A 20,780-nucleotide genomic window follows, 5' to 3' on the forward strand; every position below is an offset into this window, starting at 1 on the left:
CTTGCGCAAGAAGATTTATAGTACGGCGTGGGAAGCTCTTATACAAAAGGGCAGTATGGCCACTGTGTGCGGGGCAGATGTTTCTTGCGCAAGAAACCTCTATAGCTAAAATGACCATCAGAGCTTTCTTGAGCAAGAGAGCTCCATGCTACTGTGGACGTTCTTGCCCAACAGCACAGGGCAGTGTGGACGTGCTCTTGCACAAGAACCCGCCAGTGCAGACACAGCCCAGGAGCACCTGAGGCCGCTGCCAGCCAGGCCCTAGGGAGCTTTGCTTTCTCCACCCATGGCAGGCTGCCAACTTCCCGACCGGATCGGATACCACTGTCGGCAATGGCGCCCGGTCGGGAACGTTGGCAGCCCGTCCCTGCGCACCCTCTAGCCGTTGGGCCCAACGGCTGCCGCCCAGTGAAAAAGCGAGAGGGGGGGGCGGAGGGAGCAAGGCGACACCGACGCGGCAGCGGCTCCTTGCGCCCGGTAGAGCGGCTCGAGCCCGGGGGCCCGCGAGCAAAGCGAACGGCGCGAGGTGATTGGCGGGTCGCGGCCCAATCGAGGGGGCGGGCGTGGGTGGCAGCGGGCCCGGCCCCTGGAGTGGGCGGCTCGGAGATCACGTGCCCCGGGGAAGCCATGGAGCGGCAGGACCCGGCGGCCGCAGCGAGGTTCCCCTTTTCGCCCGCCGCCTCGCCTCGCGCTCGGGCGCCGCTGAAGTTTGCAGCGGAGCCCGCAGGAGCGGCCGGCATGGCGGCGGCGTTTTCCTACGAGAGCTTGGTCCATGCCGTGGCCGGGGCCGTGGTGAGTGCGGGAGGCGGCCAGGTCGGGTGGGGAGCGGGCAGGGAAGCGGGGTCCGTCTTGCGGCGCTGCCCGGAGGCTGTCGCACGGCGACTGGCCGGGGGCGGCGAGGACGTGGCGGAAGGCGGGGTCCTGGCAGGACACGACGTGCTGTGGGGACCGGCTGCTGCTTCCCAGGGCCGATAGAAGTTGTTCGGTGGGCCCGATCCTGAGGTGTTAAACGCCCAGGATTGGGACCTGCGTCCCCCCCTGGCTGTGGGGGGCTTTCCCTAGCAAAACCCCTTGAGGGGGCCCCGGTGTCAGACCCCTGCCTGCCCTGGTATCTCTCATAACGAGTTAGGGCGCCGTTTCTGCCCAGGTGATGCTCTGCTTTTGCTTGGGATGGGCCTGGCTATTTCGTTCCTTTCCTTTCCTGCTGGAGCAGCAAAGTGTGTGGGGTAAACACAAGGCATCTTCTCTCCGTTGCCCTCCTTCCTGATTTGTCAACTTTTTCACCTGTGTGTAAGGACAGTAACGCTCTCATGGCTGCACGTTGTGGTGTCAGATCGAGTATTACCTGCTCTGAATTTGGTGAGAGGTTGCTGGTTGTCAAACTAGTGCTGTAATGTGGGCACCCGCATCTTTGTGGTCTGAGCACAGGCCTTGGAGTCAAGAACCTCAGTTCTGTCACTCATTCCTTAGAGCTAATCAAACTGCACCCAATTTTCAAAATGCCTACTGGTTTTGCTTGCCTGTTTTTTAATGACCAGCTTGGCACCCAGACGATGACTTCCAACACTGAGCACCTGATGTTCCCACTAGAGTCAGTGGGAGCTGCTGGTTCTCAGAACCTGTAAAAAATTATCCTCTATTCTACAGCAATGGTAGGGACCCTTTTTTTGGGTCAGACCCATGGAAAAATCACTCAGGGAGGGCATGCAAGTGAGAAGTAGAAAACAAAACACAACCTCATGGCTGTGTCCCCCAATTGATTATCAGAAAGACACTCACTTCACTCAGAGTGCCATGGGTCCTCTCGCACTCCAGCTCCATAGAGCCTGGGGGGAAAGGGACACCCCAGGGCCCTATTAACTCTTTTGGGGGCCCATATTTGTGGGGCCAAAAATTAGGGATTTAGTGTGTGAAAGGAGGCTGCTGAGGAGAAGAGTGGGGGTGTATGGTCTGAGTGGATGGCAGGGTGCAGGAGTAGGCTCAGGGTGTGGTTGTGGAATCTGAGTGGGAGGTAGGATGCAAGAGTGGGCTGAGAAAAGGGAGCCTGTATGCAGTGCAAGGATGGAGCTTCCCTGCACAGCCATTCCCCAGCTGGAGGGAGGAGGGGAGGAAGAAGGAACAGTAGCTCACAGAGCAGTTTCTTACCCCTGGCAGGCAGGGTGAATGGGCCAGATGCTGACCATGGCTTGCCTTGATCCAATCCATGAGGTTTGCACCCCCCCCCCCCACTTTCCCAGCAGTGGAGAACTGTCTTGGTGTCCATCCTCATGGTTAGAGCACCAGTGCCAGCTTGCTCTGCTGCTGCAGAGGAGCTGTGAGTCTTGCAGACCATATCTGGCCTACGGGGTCTAGGTCCCCACCTATGCTGTACAGATTTGGGCATGAGCCTGGGCTTATATGAAGGATAAGTGTCTTGATTTGGACACCCAATATAAGAAGAAATTTCTGAAAATGTGGGCTTTAAGTTGAGATGCGCCTTAGATTCTGTAAAACTCTAAGTTATGTGGGAAGAATTAAGATAAAGCCACTGTATGATTTGTTTGATATATTTTCTGATCAGTCAAGTGTACTGCAGCTAAATCAGGTTTTCTAGAAAATTGATATAACCTTGTTGCAGGTAATGACAATTTGTGTAAATTCCCTTGAATATTTGGTAGCTTGGCCTGTGTGGAAAACAACTTTTGTGAGTAAGCATAATCATCTTGCAGCACCATCTTATCAATTAACCTCCCCTTTTGGGGAAAGAGCCTTCCTCAATTTCAAGCAAGTTAATGTTCCCCTTAGGTTTTCTTTGAAGTTGCTCAAGGTGTGGGAGTTACCTGTCAGTCCCTGGGAGCAAAACCAGATTCTCATACATGTGCAATAGCTGTATTAGTAACCTACTCTGCTCTTACATTCTGGTAAAATTTTATAGACTAATTAATGCATCCCTAGAGTGACTAATGTGTTCATAAGTTTTAAAAGTAGTTCTCACATTAATAGTGTAGAGAGGGACTTACATAGTGTAAGTATTTTCTGATGTGTATTTAGGATATACTAGAGGCAAACTCTTTCCTTTTACATCTCTCCTGAAAAATTGTTGCAACAAATATTAAACACGGTTTAGAAAGAGTTGTCATGCATGCTATTTAAAGAGAACTCTGACACCTTCTCTTCACAAGTGTTAGTAATAACTGTCAGTAAGAGGTTTATTTTTCCCCCTAACATAGTTATGCCAGAAGGTCTAGAGTAGATTAAATTAGCGGTACAAGACATTGTTATACTGATATAGCTTAGCTTTCCTCCTCCTCCCACACAACCTAGAATAAACTATATTGGATCAGTACTTCCATAGTAAAACTCTGTGGGATTTGGAAAAGGTCTAAGGTTGTCTCCACTACATGCTTCTTCCAGCACAGTGTGTCTTCAGGTGTGTGAAGTTATGTAATCCTTGACTAACACAGCAGTACTGGCAGAAACTCCTGATATAGACAGTTGGCACTAAAGAACAGACTGATCAGATAAATAGAGGGGGCTGTACCCCCTGCTTGCTATGCTTGCCAACCCCCTGTCTCTTGGAGTAGGTGTCTGGGAGGTGGGCAGGAGCTGGCTGGAGGTGTAGAGTCTCAGTGGAAGAGATGAGGGGATATGGGGAAGGTCAGGCTTGGATGGTGGAAGGGACCTGATGTGGCCCGGCATCAGGGTGCAGGCTCAGATGACCGAGAGGACCTAGCCCCAGTATCTCCTTCCTGGTAGTGCAGCCCTCTGGGGTGTGAAGCTGGAGCAGCATATTACTGGAGAGGGACGGTGCTGAGACTGGCCACAGCAAGTTGCTGAGGGCAGTGACAGAGGCAGGCCGCAACATGATGATGTAACTGTCATCCCGCAGAAAATTATTTATTTATTTATATAAATAAAATTTGCTTGGGGGTTGGGAGGAAGTAAACATGGTTTTGCAAAGAGAAATCATGGTTTACCAATCTATTAAAATTCTTTGAGGGGGTCAACAATCCTGCGGGCAAGAGGGATCCAATGGATATAATGTACTTAAATTTCCAGAAAGCTTTTGACAATGTCCCTTACCGAAGGCTCTTAAGCAAAGTAAGCTGTCATTGAAAAAGAGGGACAGTCCTCCGCTCCTCTGTGTTTAGGCAGCTAACAAACAGCTTTATTAATTAATAAAGCACAGCATGAGCCAAACGTGGTCACAGCAGAGCCGGGCCCAGTAAGGCTGCTAATACAATCAATCCTAGTATCTTTATACCCTTAGCCAAACAGTCTGACGTCAGGGCATCCAATTACAGAAATCCTCAATTAAATTTGGAAAAACAAAGCCTTATCAACAAGATGGTGGACAGGTACGAGGGAGTACATCTCCTGTCCCAACCAGCCCAATTAACACATACCAATAGCCCATCTTGTAGGCCTCTTCTCACGGGGTGACAGAACATTCACTCTGGTCTACGTGCTTGAGAGAAAAGCTGAAATGGTTTCTGATATACAAGATGGCTTCTAGCTAAATATGAAAATGGTTTCTACAGCTTCTACAGTAAGCTGTCATTGAAAAAGAGGGACAGTCCTCATGTAGTGAGTGGTTCCCAACCTTTTTAATACTATGGATGGGCAAACTCATTCAAAAGTTTTTGGCCGATTGGTATAGAAATATTTGCATGTGCATTATGGTAACTTATTCACATATCTACATGTTCATTATGGTAATTAATTTTAAATGGTCATGTGCTATTTTACATTGCATCTGTACACACGCATAAGGGAACTGGGGGATAGATGGGGGCGGGGGGAGAGGGAAGGAAAAGGGATGAAGGGGACAAGAGGTATGAGTGAAAGAGTGGACCAAGCCGGGAAGAGGCTGGGCTGAAAGCAGTAAGGTGCTGACTCTGGCTCAGATGGCTTCTCCCGCCTGGTTCCCTCACCCCAGCCCAGCCACCTGGGTAGTGGCAGCCCCTGTTTATCCTCAGCTGCCCCACCAGGGGGTACCCTTGAGCCAGCCCCTAGGGCTCAGCACAGTTGGGTGGCGGCAGGTCCCTGTGTGTGCATATCGGCTGCACTGGGAATAGCTGGAGGCGGAGGGAGGCTCCTGCTGAGTAGGAAGGGAAGAGGGAGCTGTCCGACAGTGCCAGTGCAGTGGGAGAATAGGCTTGCGGGCAGCTGGTTCCTTGGTCTCACTTCCTGCATGAGAAATGGGGTGGGAGCCTAGCCTAGGAGCTTCTCTGCCGCAGCCGCCCTCCACGCGGCTCTGCTGGAGCTGGAACACCAAGGCCAGGGTAAGGCTGCCCCATTAGGAATAGCTTCATCATGGCCCCGGCTCCAGCTCTAGTACACCGGGGCAGATGCACGCTGCATCACTCACTGTGCTGCTGCACGAGGAAGTGGGCAAGTGGAGAATTGTTTGTGCATGAACAGGCATACACCTTTTACAGGGAACTCTGCTCCCCAGTGAGCATGGCTCAATTAGCAGCTGGAGGTATGGCCTGGCAGTGTGCAATGGCCTGGAAAGCAGTGGTTTGTGGCCTGAGGAGAGATTAAGACTTGGGACTTTTTATGATTGGTGTGGAAAAAGTGAATAAGGAAGAGTTCTTTTTTGAGTGATGTCCCCGTGGGTACTCCATTGTTGCTGATAGATCATCCTGGAGCTGCAGATTGGAGCCTTGCAAAGCAGTTTCCTCGTTAGGCTGTGCATGCACAAAAAGACTCCTTGTGGCATTCATGCCTTAGCTCCTCGCGCGCAGCCCATGACACCCCCTTTCAGTTCCTCAGTCACAGATGGAGCTTCAACCTCGGGCATACTTATGTCAGTGCTTAGTTCTTAGTTTTTATAGTTAGTTGTGGATATTATCTGTGTAAATACTTTCCCTTCGTTCTGCTTAATTTTTTTTTTATAGCAAATTTCTTCCCCTCAGGAAAGCTTGATGAAACCCCAGTCACTCAGGAGGCTTCAAGAACTTGTTTCTCCCTGTTCTCCCCTCCTTTTTACTTTGTTTCTTTAAAAAAAAAAGAGAGAGAGAGAGAAAAGCCGCAGATGGAGAAACATGCCAGGCTTGCTGGGCTTTAAGAAATGTGTTGCCTGTCATGACCTCATACCAGCCTCAGATGGACATTCACTGTGTGTTTGCTCCTGGGAGAAGTCCATATCCCACAAAAGTGTGAGCACTGCCGTAGTTTGACCATGAGAGCTAGAAAAGATAGAGAGATTTGCCTTAGAATAATTCTATTTGAGAAGGCCATGCAGCCTGCTGAGGACCAGCATACCTCCCAGCCACAGGAGGAGTCCACCGAGGAAAGAGCTGCCTGACCACTGCCTAGGAAGGCTGCTAAGAGATCTTCCCCAGCGTGCTCTCTCCTTCCTTCCTCTTCCGCTATAGTTAACAGGGGAGATAGACTGGGTATGTCCGGTACTGTGGCACCTTCTGGTCCAGGTCCCACACTGCTGGAACTGGCCCTGGCAGAGACCTGTGCCTCTTCAATGCCATCAAGAGTCCACAGACAGTCTTCGGCTCCGGCACCGCACCGTGACCTGGCACTACCAAAAACTTCAGCACCACCTACTAAGCTGGCGCCACCGAAGTCAACTCGACCGGTACTGATGAGCGTGGCACCGAGCCCCATGCTACCACCTTCACCCCCTACTGCACTGGTGATGGAACCATCTCACCACCCGGCCTAGCCAGCGCCTGACCAAACATCATTGACACTGGGAGGTCATGGCAGAGGCTACCATTTGCGTCCTGCCACCAGAGATTCATCCCCAGCACCATCTTCAACCCACAGCTCTCCAAATTTTATTAGATCTCCGGTGCTGTCTCAGTAGTATCCTGAAAGGATGATGACTACAGGAGTGTGTTTTTCATTGCAGGACTCCTCCCCAATGAGCTCATGGACATATTACTATCAGGACAGACCTCATCATCCTTCCTGGTATGCACATTGGTCATACCCTCCACCACATTATCTACCCCAGTGGCCAACCCTGGGAGCACTGGGGCCCATAGACACTGATCAACGGCATCTTCAACACCAGTTAAAAAATGCACATCCCCAACTCGTACCCTCCCTCCACCCGAAGACTCGGAAGAGGAGGCGGGACAGATCCATGACAGGAATCCTGACCCTCATGCCCTGGACACATTTCCAGCAGACAATTCTTCTTCTTCATCGCCTGATGAAACAGTCATCCCATCCGACACATACCCATGTAACGATCTTAATTCCAAGAACATTTTAAAAGGGGACAACGAGCCAGGAGGTTGCATTTCAAGAGGTGCAAGAAAAAAAGCACCTGAAAAACTTACAGCCCACACTGCATGGCAAAATTGCTCTGCCCATTGACAGGGCAATTATGGAGACATCAGATGAGCTGTGGCAAACTCTAGCTTCAATTCAACCTATGTGTAAAAGGGCTGACAGGAAGTACTTTATTTCTGCCAAGGACATGGACTTTTTATTCATGCATCCCCAGAAAATTCTTTAGTTGTGAAGTCGGCGCAGAACAGATCTAAGCTGCTACAATAGAGAGCAGGAAATCATGACAAAGACCACAGGAAGTTGGACCTTTCTGACAGAAAAATATACTCATTCTCCATATTACAGCTGAGTGGCTAATTATTTGGCCCTTTTACCAAATCATGATTTCAATAACTACTCAAAATTGGGGGAGCTCATGGAAAATCTTCCCAATTCAGAAAGATCCATCCTAAAGGCCGTAGTTCATGAGGGCCACACTATCGCCCACACAGCCCTTCAGACATCTCTAGATGTTGCAGACACTGCTGCTAGAGTGGCTGCTACTGCCATAGTCATGTGTAGAGCATCTTGGCTACTGGCTTCTGGGTTTCCCTGGGAGCTTGTCTGAAGTAGAAAATTTCCCTTTAGACAAACAGACATTGTTTACTGCCAAAACTGATGAGGTGTTACATAGCAGCAAAGATTCGTGTACCACCCTTCGTACTCTTGGCATATATGCCCCTCCCTGTTGTTGCAAGCGGTACACCCTGTACAGTAGAAACAGGGATGGGGCAGTACAACCTCCCACCACAGAGATCTTAGGACTACAACCAGTCTCAAAAGCAACTACAGAAGAGACATTCAACCTAGGGACACTCTTCTGCTACTTAGACCACAAAACAACAGGTTTGAGACAGTGGTCAAGGGTCTGCACAACCTCCTCGAGAATCCAGTGCCTTCACAACCATGCCATCTTTTTACCCACTTTTTACAACACTGGGAGTCCATAACATCTGGGTGCTGGAGATAATCGTTCTGGATACATCATCCCCCTTTACTTCCCTTCCCCCACCTCATTCCTCTTCAGGCATCCCTCCCACGCGAGCCTGTTAAGACAGGAGATTGATCAACTCATGCTGTTGGGAGCAGTAGAGAGGGTACCTGAATGATTCCAGGGAAGGGGGTTCATCCAAAGTACTTTCTCACTGAGAAAAGAACAGGGGGTTGGAAACTGATCCTTGATCACAAATTGAAAAAAATTTCTCCACAAACAGTGCTTCAAGATAGTCACGCTAAAAACAATTATTCCAGCACTGGACCAAGGGGACTGGTTTGCAGCCCTCAACCTACAAGTTGTGTATTTCCACATTGCCATATGCCCAGCACACAGGCATTACCTCCATTTTGCACTAGGAGCAGACCACTATCAATACAAGGTCCTGCCTTTCGCCCTTTCCTCTGCTCTTCAAATCTTCTCAAAGGTTCTAGCCATAGTGACAGGGTATCTACATGAGCATGTGGTCATCTTTTTGTACCTCAACAATTGCCTTATAGAAGGATGGTCTCGAAAGGAAACCACCTCCATGATACAGAAGACCAAGCACCTATTCAGTCATCTTGGTTGTCTTATCAACAAACAAAAGTCTACCCTAGAACCAATGAAGGACAAAGAGTTTATTGGCACTCGCATAGACTCAATTTCAGGCTGGGTCTACTTACCTCAACAGCATTTTGTGCTCAATTATGATCTCATAGCTATTCTGTCCATGAGCCCTTTCACTATGACACTTAGCTGTCTACAGCTTACGGGCCATGTGGCCACAGCTAACTATGTTGTCCAACATGCCTGACTGCATTTCTGGTTCCTACAGCATTGGATGGCGTCTGTCTAAACTCTGTTGCACCATCTGCTGCACAAGAGAGTTACTGTACCTCCAGATGTTCTCTCTCTAGGCTGGTGGACGTCCCTTGACAGTCTCCTCATAGGGGGTCTCCTTTTGTCAACCCCAGCCTATGGTGTGGCTCACAATGGATGCATCTTTATTGGGCTGAGGCACCTCATTGCATGTCAGCCTCCTGGGGCTTAGAGCTGAGAGAAACGCCAGTGCATACTTGGCTCTCAAAGTTATCAACGACAGAGTCAGAATACTTATGGACAATTTTTCAATAATGTTTATATAAACAAACAAGGGAATGCTGTCGTTCCTTATACAATGAAGCCATCCGCTTGTGGTATTGGTACATCTGCAACTGGGTGACACTCATAGCATCATACTTACCTAGTGTGACCAATACCACTGAGGACTCTGAGTCACACATTTTCTACGGACCGTGAGTGGGAGTTGCATTCAGTAGTCCTAGCTTCAGTCTTCTCCCGATGAGGCTGCCCGTTCCATAGACCTCTTTGCCTCCCACCAGAATGCCAAATGCCCCCAAATCTGCTCCCAAGCAGTTCTTGCAAAGGCTCTATCAAACATCTTCCCAATTCAGTGGAGAGCCCCAATACATTATGCATTTCCTTTGATTCATCTCATTCCTAGAGTTCTCCACAAGATCTGTACAGACCATGCATGAATCAGTCTAATAGCTCCTTCCTGATCAAGACAAACCTGATTTCCATACCTTCACCACTTATCGATAGTCTCCATACCCACTGCCATGTCGGCATGACCGTCTCTCCCAGAATCGTGGGGCGCTGCTGCACCCTCAGCTGCACACTCTTCATCTCCACGCATGGCTCCTATCTGGTTCTGAGACTAGAGGCCCGATGTTCTGGGCAGGTGAAGGATGTCTTCCACATCAGGAGACTCTCCACATGAAAGATCTGCCTACAAAAATTGGACATGTTTTTCTGTCATGTGTTAGTGGGAACGGATTGATCCTCACATGTCCCCACTCCATACCATCCTGGACTATATTTTGGAGCTCAAGACAACCAGGTTGACTGTTTCCTCTTGAAGATTCCACTTACTAGCAATAACAGCATTTCATGATCTCATTGATGGACTTTCAGTTTTCACACCTGGTCACAAAAAGCTTCAGAAGACTTACAGAATCTTCATCTGCCTCGTAGGGTTCCACTGCAGTCGTGGGGCTTGAACCTGGTTCTAGACTGCGTGATCAGACTTCCCTTTGAACCTATGGCCACTGTTTCATTTCCCTTCGTTTTTATGAAGATCTCCTTTCTAATCGCTATCACTTCAGTTAGGAGAGTCAGTGAGCTTGGGGCCCTAATGGTGGACCCCAACATAGAGTCTTAACCAAAGACAGTTACTATGAGATTGTATCTCTCCCTGCTGCCAAAGATTTGTACTTCGTTTCATGTTAATGAACCCTTTGTGTTACCTACCTTCTACCAGAAGCCCCATGCGTTCCCCTGGGATGTGATACTGCACACGTTGGACATTTGATGTGCACTTGCCGCCGCCTTAGAGAGAACATGAGAGCTTTCTGCAAATCTTAGTGCCTTTTAATATCAATTGCAGAATGCTCCATGGGTATGCCAATTTAAACCCAGTGCATTCTAAGTGGTTATTGTCCGAATCAGAACTACAACAATGGCTGCCCGTCGCAGGGAGCCATAGCCTGTAATACCTCTAAGGCTGGTATAGGGGGCTCTGTCTGTGAGGTGGAGTGTTTTCCATATAAGGGCATGTAAATTAATAATCTTCCCCTGCTCGCTCCACCCATTGCAGTGAAAGATCAGCCAATGGGCTGACTTGTGCTCAGGCCTGCTACTCCACCCACTGCAGCAAAAACCAACCTATGGGGTGATAAGTTCACAGGCAATAAAACAGGCAGGCAGCCCCTCTCTCACTGAGGATTCGCATCGAGTGAACGCCTGGCCTGATCACCCAGACGCCTTGCACCCCTCCGCTCTCGAGTCTTACTGAGCGTACTCCGAGTTGGTCGACCCGAGTGGAGACAGTTTATGAGCATGCGACCGGTACTTGTGTTCCTGCTGTCTCCAGAACTGGTATACCCCCCCCCGCCATCATCCCTATCCTAATTGATTAAAAAGTGGTTAAAAAGTTACTAAGTTAGTTTATAAATAGTTGTGGTTTAGGGTTTTTCCTGTTTCCTTGTATAAAGTTGTGTAAATAATCAGCCCTATGGACAATACCAGTGTTAATTCAACTGTTCCTAACCCCTGGGCAGTTATTGGGAATTATTGTGATTTAGAAAAGCCTCAGAGAATTGTTTTGTGTTTAATTTTTGTTCTGATGATTGTCTGGCGTCATCAAAATAAAATCAGTTTGTGCTTTTTAAAGCCCCCAGTTGTGGTCTCATCCTTTCCGGCATCCCTTCGAACCTCGTGTATTACAGGGACTGACAGTTATCTACCTGCGTAGTGAAATGGCATGCTATTTGCAACAGACCCTTACCGAATCCACCATGAGCACATTCCACCTATACTACCATGGCTTCCACAATCTTTTTAAACAATGTCCCCCTCAGAGACATTTACCGTGCTGCCACATGGTCATCTGACCACACTTTCGCTGGACACCGCAATTCTTCCTTAGCTAGAATCAGACACAGCAGTGGCTACAGCAGTCTTGTCCTCCACCACCAAACAGTGACTCTATTTTCCACTGGATAGTCACCAACAGTGGAGTACCCCCGAGGACATCACTTGAAGAAAAAAGTTACTTCGTGCATCAATGACTGTTCTTCGAGATGTGTCCCCCCTTGGATGCTCCATAATTCACCCTTCGTCCCCTCTACTTGGCGTCTTAGCTTCTTGGGCGTAGATGAGGAATGGAAGGTTATGCACGCAACACGTGAATGTCATGAGGCGTCTTTTTGTGCATGCGCAGCCCAATGGGCAAACTGTTTTGCAAGGCTCTGATTTGTGGCTTTGGGACAACCCATCACCAGCAGTGGAGCACCCACAGGGATACACATCTCAAAGAACAGACGTTACTGCATAAAGTGAGTAATTCCCTTTTATTTACTCCTTTCCAAAGCACAAGAACTGGGGGCCACCAAATGAAATTAATAGGTAGCATGTTTGAAACAAAAGGAAATACTATTTCACACAACACAGTCAATCTGTGGAATTCTTTGCTAGAGGATATTGTGAAGGCCAGAACTTTAGCAGAGTTCCAAAAAGAGCTAGATAAGATTCCTGGAATATAAATCTATCAATGGTTATTTGCCAGGACAGGCAGGATTGGTGTCCCTCACCTCTGTTTGTCAGGTGCTAGAAATGGGTGACAGAGGATCGATAACTTGATTAACTGTTCATTCCCTTTTGGACACCTGTCATTGGCCTCTGTCGGAAGGGAAGACAGGAGTTTGGGATAGATGTACTTTTGGTCTGATCCAGTATGGCTCTTATGTACTAGCAAAACTGCACTTTTTAATGTACTGATAAAAAGCACAGTTTTGACAGTATGGCTGCATCTACTCTAGGAGTACTTTTGTTAGTATAGTATACCTGTAAGTACTCCAAATATAAACATTGTTTGAGCCTTCTCCTGGATCAGTGTTACTTAAACTTTTAAGACCGAGGAACACCAAACTATTTTTTTTGAGGAACACCAAGGATTTTGTGCGTGTGTGTGTGTGTATGTGTGTGTGTGGCTGGGGGCGGGGGTGTTTGGTATGTATCATTTAAGTCACCAATGCCAAATTATCTCTGGCTACAGTAACAAGTATTTGTTTTGCAGCTCAAAGTAAACAAAATTTTCAGTTTCATTGTTGGGCCTTCACAATAAAGTTTAAGGCTATCCTTTTACTTTTTAAAAACTAAGCAGTTTTGATGAGCTCTGAAGAAATTATCTTTCTTCAACTGATAGAAAGCATTGGTTTAATGAAAACAGAGGGGAGGGGGAAAGGTGGGTTGATGGACACTGAATTCTGTTTTCCTACTTTTACAGGAATATCTGTCTCCTGCTGTACTCTTGTACTGAATAGTTAGATACTGTACTGTATCTTGCTGTATATTACTAGATACTGTACTGTATCTTGCTGTATATTCCTGTATCCCTTATGAGTGGAAAGCGTAAGGAAAGTGATACATCTGCTTCTGCAAGCAAGAAGCATAGAAAATAGTTTACATTAGAAGAGAAACTTGAAGTGAAAAGTGAATTGAAAAAGGTGAACTCAATTGTGACCTCTCTCACGCTTTGAATATGCATGAGTCTAGCGTGCACACAATCCGTACCCAAGCTGAGAAAATTAAGGAAAGTTGCAAAAATGCAACACCAGTAAGTGTGAAAAAGGTTGTTCGTACACGATCTAACCTAATGGAAAATATGGAGAGGCGATTGTCTATGTGGATTGAAGACCAAACACAACGAAAGATGCCAGTGAGTTTGGCTGTTATTTAGGAAAAAGCCAAAGGTTTCTATGATGCTGTTAAAATAGAATTGAATGAAACTGATGCCAAGCCATTTAATGCAAGTTATGGTTGGTTTGAATGCTTTAAAAAGCGTTCAAATTTACATAATATAAAAATAACAGGAAAGGCTGCTGCTGCTGCTGACACGGAGGCTGCTGAATCATTCCCAGCAATATTTGAAGCTATTATAAAGGAAGGTGGCTATTTGTCTAAATAGGTGTTTAACCTGGACAAAACAGGACTCTTCTGGAAGCGCATGCCAGCACGCACATATATCTCTCGTAATAAGGCTTATGCACCTGGTTTTAAGGCTGCAAAGGATCTTATCACTGTGATGCTATGTATCAATACCAACGGGGATTGCAAGCTCAAACCGATGATAGTTTACCGTTCTGCCAACCCTAGAGCTTTAGCTGGGTATTCAAAGGATCATCTTCCTGTGGTTTGGAGATCCAATGCGAAAGCATGGGTAACTGCAAGCATCTTCACAGAATACTCCTGCAATCGACTGAGTTGAAAGACTATTGTTTGCAAGAAAATGTTGCTTTCAAAATTTTACTTCTAGATAATGCACCAGGGCATCCTTCTTGCTTTACTGATCTCTCAGAAAACATTTGTGTGTTATTTTTACCCCCAATACAACCTTGTTAATTCAACCTTTTGATCAAGGAAGGGATCAAGTAATAGGCTGCTTTAAAGGCCTATTACTTGTGCCGTACGTTTGCTAGGCTCATAAGGGGGACAGATGGCAAGAATAAGCCTACAATCAAGGAATTCTGGAGAAAATTTAACATTAAAGATGCTATAGATATTATAGCAGAGGCTTGGGCAGAAGTTAAATAGAGTTGCCTTAACGTAGTTTGGCGCTGTATATGGCCTGCATGTGTTCATGAGTTTAGGTAGTTTGACACTGAAATAGCTGAAGCTAAAATGCAGATTGTAGCCCTAGCCCATGAAGCAGGATTAAAGGAGGTGGATGCTACTGATGTGCAAGAGTTGCTCAACTCTCATGGAGAGTAGTTGTCTATCGACGAGTTGAAGCTTCCAGATGAGCAGTGGTTGGAAAATGAGCCTGAACATGCTGAGCCAGTTATTTGAACATTATCAATGAAAGTTATGGCTGAAGCATTTAAGCTTATAAGTGATGCAATAAACATTTTTGTTGAGACTGATCCTGGTCATGAATGGAGCTCAAAAGTAGTGGAAAGTGCTATATCTTGCTACCAGCAGCTTTACAATGAAAAACAAAAAGCAGCAAAGCAGCTCTCTATCAAAAGGTTTTTTTTCATGTTCAACCTAAAAAAGATCATCTGATGAACAAGATAGCCCTGTTCTATCTACATCGTCTAATGTTGATGACTCAGCACCAACAGAAAATTGACTTAGACACCACCACTTGAAATGCAACCCCCACCTTTTCCATTATTTTCAATGGGAAAATTGACCCTGCATAACACGTTTTCACTTAACGCAATCATTTTCTGAAATGTATCTACTGTGTTAAATGAGGAATTACTGTACTTTACACTGATATGGATTAAATAGGCTTAATCCATGTAAACTTCATGGGTTAAAAATATTCCGTAATAGACTACTCAACAAAATTATTTATAATTAGCCATGGTTAGGTTAGACCCTTCCCATGACAGTCTTTTTTGTTTTACATTATCCTCTACAAGGGGACCCTATTCCCCTTGGGCCTCTTTGCTCTGTCATATGCATATTTACTAATACAAAACTCACTGGCCTGCATATGTGTAGTGTAATTCAGCTATTTAAAAGGCAGTATAGTCAGTAAAAGTCTTAATGAAAATTAACATTGCACGGGAATATGACAGCTGTAAAAGTTCAGTTTCCGCTGGTGCTTTTCGAGAGTCTTGTTTCATAGCCTAGAGCCAGGGGTTGGCAACATATAGCACATGTGCCATGAGTGGCACATGAGCCAATTTTGAGTGGCACGCACAGGCCATGGTGGGAGCTCTGCTCAGTCCCCCTTCCTCCCTCACATGGAGGGAGCCCAAGCTCTCATGGTGTGTGAGTGGCTGACGCCCTTCCCTAGCAGAGCAGATTAGGCTGCGCGCACAGCAATGGGGTACTCGGAGGTGCCCCCATGCTGGTTGTGGCTCATGCTACAGCATTCCTTGAGTTCCAGTGCTGTGTGCACTGCCACTGGCAAGTGCCTGCCACTCTCTGTACCCTCCCCAGTGTGTGTGCTGCATGGCCCCTTCTCTCCCCCTGTGGGACTGCCTCTGTCTAGCCGCCACTGCCGCCTCCATCTCCAGGCTGCTAGCCACAGTGGTTGCCACTGCTGAGAAGGGCAGCCCCCCAACAGCAGCCAAGGAGTGAAGCTAAACCAGGGGCTTGGCTTGAAATGAGCTCCAACCCCTGGCCTATGCAACATGGGCAAGGGACAGAGTTTCCACCCCCCCTTGGGCCCTCTGAGGAAACTGCAAAGAGCAGCAGGGTCATGGGCCTTTGGGAGACGGGCTGAGGATGGGGCAGTGGAAGGCATGGCGGGTGAGGTGGGTCAGAGGAAAAACCTGGTGGAGCTGCTCCTGGACCTTGGCATCTTAGAACTTCTGCCTCAGCCCTGGCAGGGGCCTCATGGATCCTGGCGGGACACTGCAGTGTGGGGCATAGGCATGCTCAGGCTTGGCAGGTGCGCTCTGTGCAGTGCCGCGCTCTGTGCAGTGCCACGCTCTCTCCCCCCTACCCCCCACCCTGCGCTCTACTGCTCTCTGAGAGTCAGGTCTGGTGGGGAAGGTCGGGGCTTTCTTCGCCTCCCCCTGCTCCCTCTAAGCAGGAAGCCGGAGCTGGAGCCTCAGGGCTGCGTGGTCTCCCTGCTGTGTGTGTGTGTGTGTGTGGGGGGGGGGGGGGGGTTAACTCACTCTCCCTTCCTAGCCTGCTGAGGCAGCGGCAACACACTGTCTGGAAGCTTTCCCCACTGCAAGGGGGCACAATGCCAGGTAAGTATTCCCCCCTCATGCCCAGATCCCTGCACCCCAATCCCTCTCTCACTTCCCTTCCTCCTCCAAGACCCCATATCTCCAGCTTGCTCTGACACCTTCCCTTGCTCCTTCACTTCCCCCCTGCCTAGACGCCCTACTCCCAGCCTGCTTCTGAACTCTTCCTCCCACCCAGACCTCACAAACTCCCCTCTGTACCCCTCCTGCCTCCCAGATCCTGCACCCCATCCCACTCACTGGCAGCCCTCTCCCACATCCTGAAGCCCTCATTTTTGTCCCCACCCTAGAGCATAAGGGGATCCAATAATCCAGTAATTCTGGAACCCCGGAAAAGTAAATATGGTCTACGGGAAGCCCTGAAACTCAGTCCTCCCTATCCTTTTCCCCTACTCCATGGTGCTGGGGCTCCAGAGGAGTGAGGTGTGTTTCAGTTGAGGGCCACATCAGTGAGGGTTTTTTTTTTTTTTTTGGAGAAGTGTGGGGTTTTTTTTTGGGGGGGGGGGGGAGTTGCATCTCATGTGTGGTCCCCAATGGATTTTCTGTTGGTCAGTGGCTCTTAACCCTATCAGAACTGATCCCCACTCTGGCACTCTGAATGAAGAAGGTGGGGGGCCCGCAAAGACCTTACATAATTTGGCCAGGAGGCTTTGCTTTAAAAAAAAAAAAAAAAGTACACACCCACCTCCTGAGAGTCAGATACAGTGGCTCTGAGAAATAAATAAAAGCTGTCCCTATCAAGTGATTTATCCCTAAAATCAGGGGGGAATGCTTGAATTCTCCCCCAGGGGTACCCTCAAGGCCTTTTACCACAAGACCACTTGAGACAGCAAAGGGAAGAGAAGCTACAGTCTCTGGTAGCTGACCTCGTAGTCTGAGCCAGCCAGCTAGACACCTCCTGTTACTTTTCAGGACACAAGAATCAAATCACTTAAAGTGATTTTTTTTTTTTAATTGCAAAACAGAAGATATACTTGATTGCTAGGTGTTACAGAGCAACTAAGGCAAACAAATTAAAACCAAGAATCTCTGGGAACAATTCTTAGATAGTAAATGGGGTCAGGAAGGCATAGATTCACACAAGTTTAAACCACAAAATAAAGACAAATACCCTGATTGTGACTAGATTCACTTTTCTTCTTTTATTTACTCACCATCCCTTCTTGGTTCAGTCTACTTCCATGTCCTGAATTCCTTGGAGGCATGGTAGTCTTGCCTGGGTTTAAATCGTTCTGGGGCTACGTCTACGTTGTGCTTTCTTATGTAAGAACATATGCAAATGAGGCGCCGTGGTGAATATCGCCACACCTCATTTGCATACTTAATGAGCTGTCATTTTTGTGCAAAGGGCTTTTGTGCAAGGAACAGTCTATACTGTTCCTTCTTATGCAAAACCCCTCTCTTGCGCAAGAGCCATTCTTCTACTTATTTTCAGGCTACTTTTCCATCATGCTGCAGGCCCCAGTCGACCACCATGGACACTTCACAGACGTTTTTGTGGGGTGGTCGGGCAGAGCACATGACACCCACATCTTCAGAAACTCCAGCCTGTACCACAGGTTGACTGGCCCCTCACTCCCGGTTGTGGAGAACACGCAAGAGGGAGAGGCGGTTAGTCATCCCTGCAGACACTGTCTCTGAGGCCGTGTCCTCTTCTGTGAGCTGAGACCAATAATCTGCGGCTCAGAGGAATGGGCTGCTTGCTTCCTCCCCCTCCACCCACAGCCAAGCAGCCCAGGGAAATGTGGCCTCGGGGATTCCCTTAAGGGTGGCAGAGGAGCTGGGAGCAGCCGGGGGCCCCTGGGGGCCGCACTCTCTGATGGCTCAGAGCGATGTGTACAGACGCAGCTGCTGTCTTGCACTGGCAGGCATGGCCCCATAGTGTGTGAGACACTCCTTTGGGAGTGTGGGCCCTGGCCTGCACCCTTGTGGCTAGCCTGCTCCCAGCCTGCGCGCTCATACACACGCACCCCCGGAATGATGTGTGTGTCCAGCAGGATCCCAGGCATGCTCAGGGGCTGTCTGCTGCCTCCATGTAATGTGGCACGAAGTTGCATGTGCGCGGTGCCCAGCCAGAGCAGCAAGCATGACACATGGTATACAGTTGCCCCCTCATCTCCTGTGCAACTAGCCCTCCCTCCCTCTGAGTGAGGAAAAACACCACTCACCTGAGGATCCCTCCCCCGGCTTCTGAAGAGGCCTGGGAGATGTCGTAGCTGGCAGGTATCCGCTCCAGGGACAAGATGACGGTATCACTGGTGTCCTCTTCCTCCGCTGGGGCACCCGGCTGGCCCTCACTCTCCTGCTCCTGTACCTGCCCCACTCCAGGGAGCTTCCTGCCACCCCGCATTGTTGCCTCTCTATCAACAAGGGTTAACTGGTCCACAAGGGGAGCCAGTTGACTCCCCACACAGATCAGCTCCTGCTGCCCTGCGCTGCTTTATGATACAGAGGCAGCAGTGTGGGATGGCAGCAGCCCCTGTCCGTGGGGAGCTCGGCCCCCGAGTGGACAGGGGCTACTGCCGTGGAGCAGCCTCCTTTACCCCCACTCGTGATGCTGCCTTTGATAGGAGGCAACAAGGGGGGGACAGTTGGGTCCAAAGAGCTGGAAAATGCAGAGAGTTGCATTAAAAGCTGGCTCCTTGAATGTATTGGCTCCTGCCTGCCTCCCTCACCCTCTGTCAGAGGCGGCCGGCAGATCCAGTACTCCAGGGGCACTGGCTGCCGCCAACCCCCCCCCCCCCCGCTGCCTTTGATACAAAGGCAGCAAGGTGGGGGGATATGCACGAGGTTGACAGGATTAAATGATAATCTTGGCTAATTGAGTAGTAGTCTACACATTGGCATCCCTAGTCCAGATGTGGGGTGTGGATTCAGGAGCTGCTTAGGGGTTGGTCAGGTAGGGTTCTGAGTGTGAGTGACTCCTCAGGATGATATGGGGAAGTGGGCTTCCTTAGAGGGCATTCTGAATGTGCATGGGTGAGGCTTGGTGGAGGGTCTGGATACATGGGAGTTCGGTGGATGTGAGAGCAGTTGCCTGTACAGGGCTCCTTCCCCAGCAGCTGAGAATTGATGGGTGCAGAAGTTGGGGCGTGTGTGGAAAATTTGCAGAGCTTCCTGCACCTAATGATGAAATCTGGGGGTGGATCCAACTCTTTCCCCCCAGATGCCATGCAGAGAAAGAGGAAGTTCCATACTTCCTAGTCCAGTCAAGACTAGCAGCTGAACCCAGTGCATGGTAGGGGGTCACCAGCTGGGTCTTCCCCAGTTCTGCCCACTGCCCCACAGTAAGTTATCTCTCTGCTAGCTGCCCTCTTTCACCTCTTCAGGTGGTTCACATAGCAAGCCCATTATTTCAAAATTATTTCGAAACAACAGGCTTCTTATTCTGGAATAATAAACCGTCATTTCATGAGGAATATCACCTATTTCAAAATAGGTTGGAACACTACCTACTTAACCACTGAAGGTGCTAACAGCTCTCTGAGCGGTATCCTTCCTGTCTTGGGAATCTGTTGACTTTGATTTTTATCTGCTTAGGTTTAAGTACCCATTCTCCAGATACTTAATGATGCTCTCTCTATCACCCCTTCCCTTTTTCTCCCCCCTTCCCTTCCCCTCTTATTTCGAGTTTTCATATCCCATACTAATAACTCCGGTCATCTGAAGAAGTGGGCTGTGCCCACAAAAGCTCATGATACCATCTACATGTTTTGTTAGTCTATAAAGTGCTACCAGACCATTTTTTTTTCTGTAACAGACTAACTCTGCTACCCCCTGAAGCTCCTATTTCAAAATAGTTATTTTGAAATATCTGTAGTATGGACTCTCCATTGTTGCTATTTTGAAATAGTTCCTCCCCAGTGTCATTCAAAGTAATTACTCTCCAGTGCTTCCTGGGGCTCTAAATTGAGGTAGAATGTCCACTCATCAGGGGAACCTGCCTTGGACTAATTTCAAGTCTTCTCGGTACTGTGGATGTGCTATTTTGAAATAGTTATTTCAGCAGTTACTATTCTGAAATAACTTATTAGAAATACCTTTGTAGTGTAGACATACCCACAGAGGGCATGTTACATCAGCTGGAATTTGAATGGAGAAGGTACGGCATTTATCCCCTTTAATAACCTACTCTGTTCCATGGAATTAAACAACTCCAACTGAATTTACTCAACTGCGTACATATGTGGTCGCCTCCTCTCAAAAAAAGATATATTGGCATTGGAAAAGGTTCAGAAAAGGTCAAC

General features: G+C 48.3%; 1 protein-coding gene across 2 annotated transcripts in view; it reads left to right on the forward strand.

Annotated features, from left to right (window-relative positions):
* Positions 1–432: 432 nt before the first annotated feature.
* The window catches only part of SLC25A17 (solute carrier family 25 member 17), a 66,858-nt gene continuing 46,510 nt past the window's right edge, over positions 433–20,780 (forward strand). The window contains exon 1 of one of the 2 annotated variants that reach the window (XM_075913586.2): positions 433–526. Coding sequence is in view for 1 of the 2 variants with exons in the window: in XM_075913509.2 (XP_075769624.1) it covers positions 628–792 (165 nt within the window). In the remaining variant the exon portion in view is untranslated. Of the gene's footprint in view, positions 527–584; positions 793–20,780 lie in introns of those variants that run through there. The other variant, XM_075913509.2, reaches the window with a different exon arrangement.

Source organism: Pelodiscus sinensis, chromosome 1, assembly GCF_052426305.1.
Source record: "Pelodiscus sinensis isolate ZL-2025 chromosome 1, ASM5242630v1, whole genome shotgun sequence".
NCBI classification, from domain to species: Eukaryota; Metazoa; Chordata; order Testudines; family Trionychidae; genus Pelodiscus; species Pelodiscus sinensis.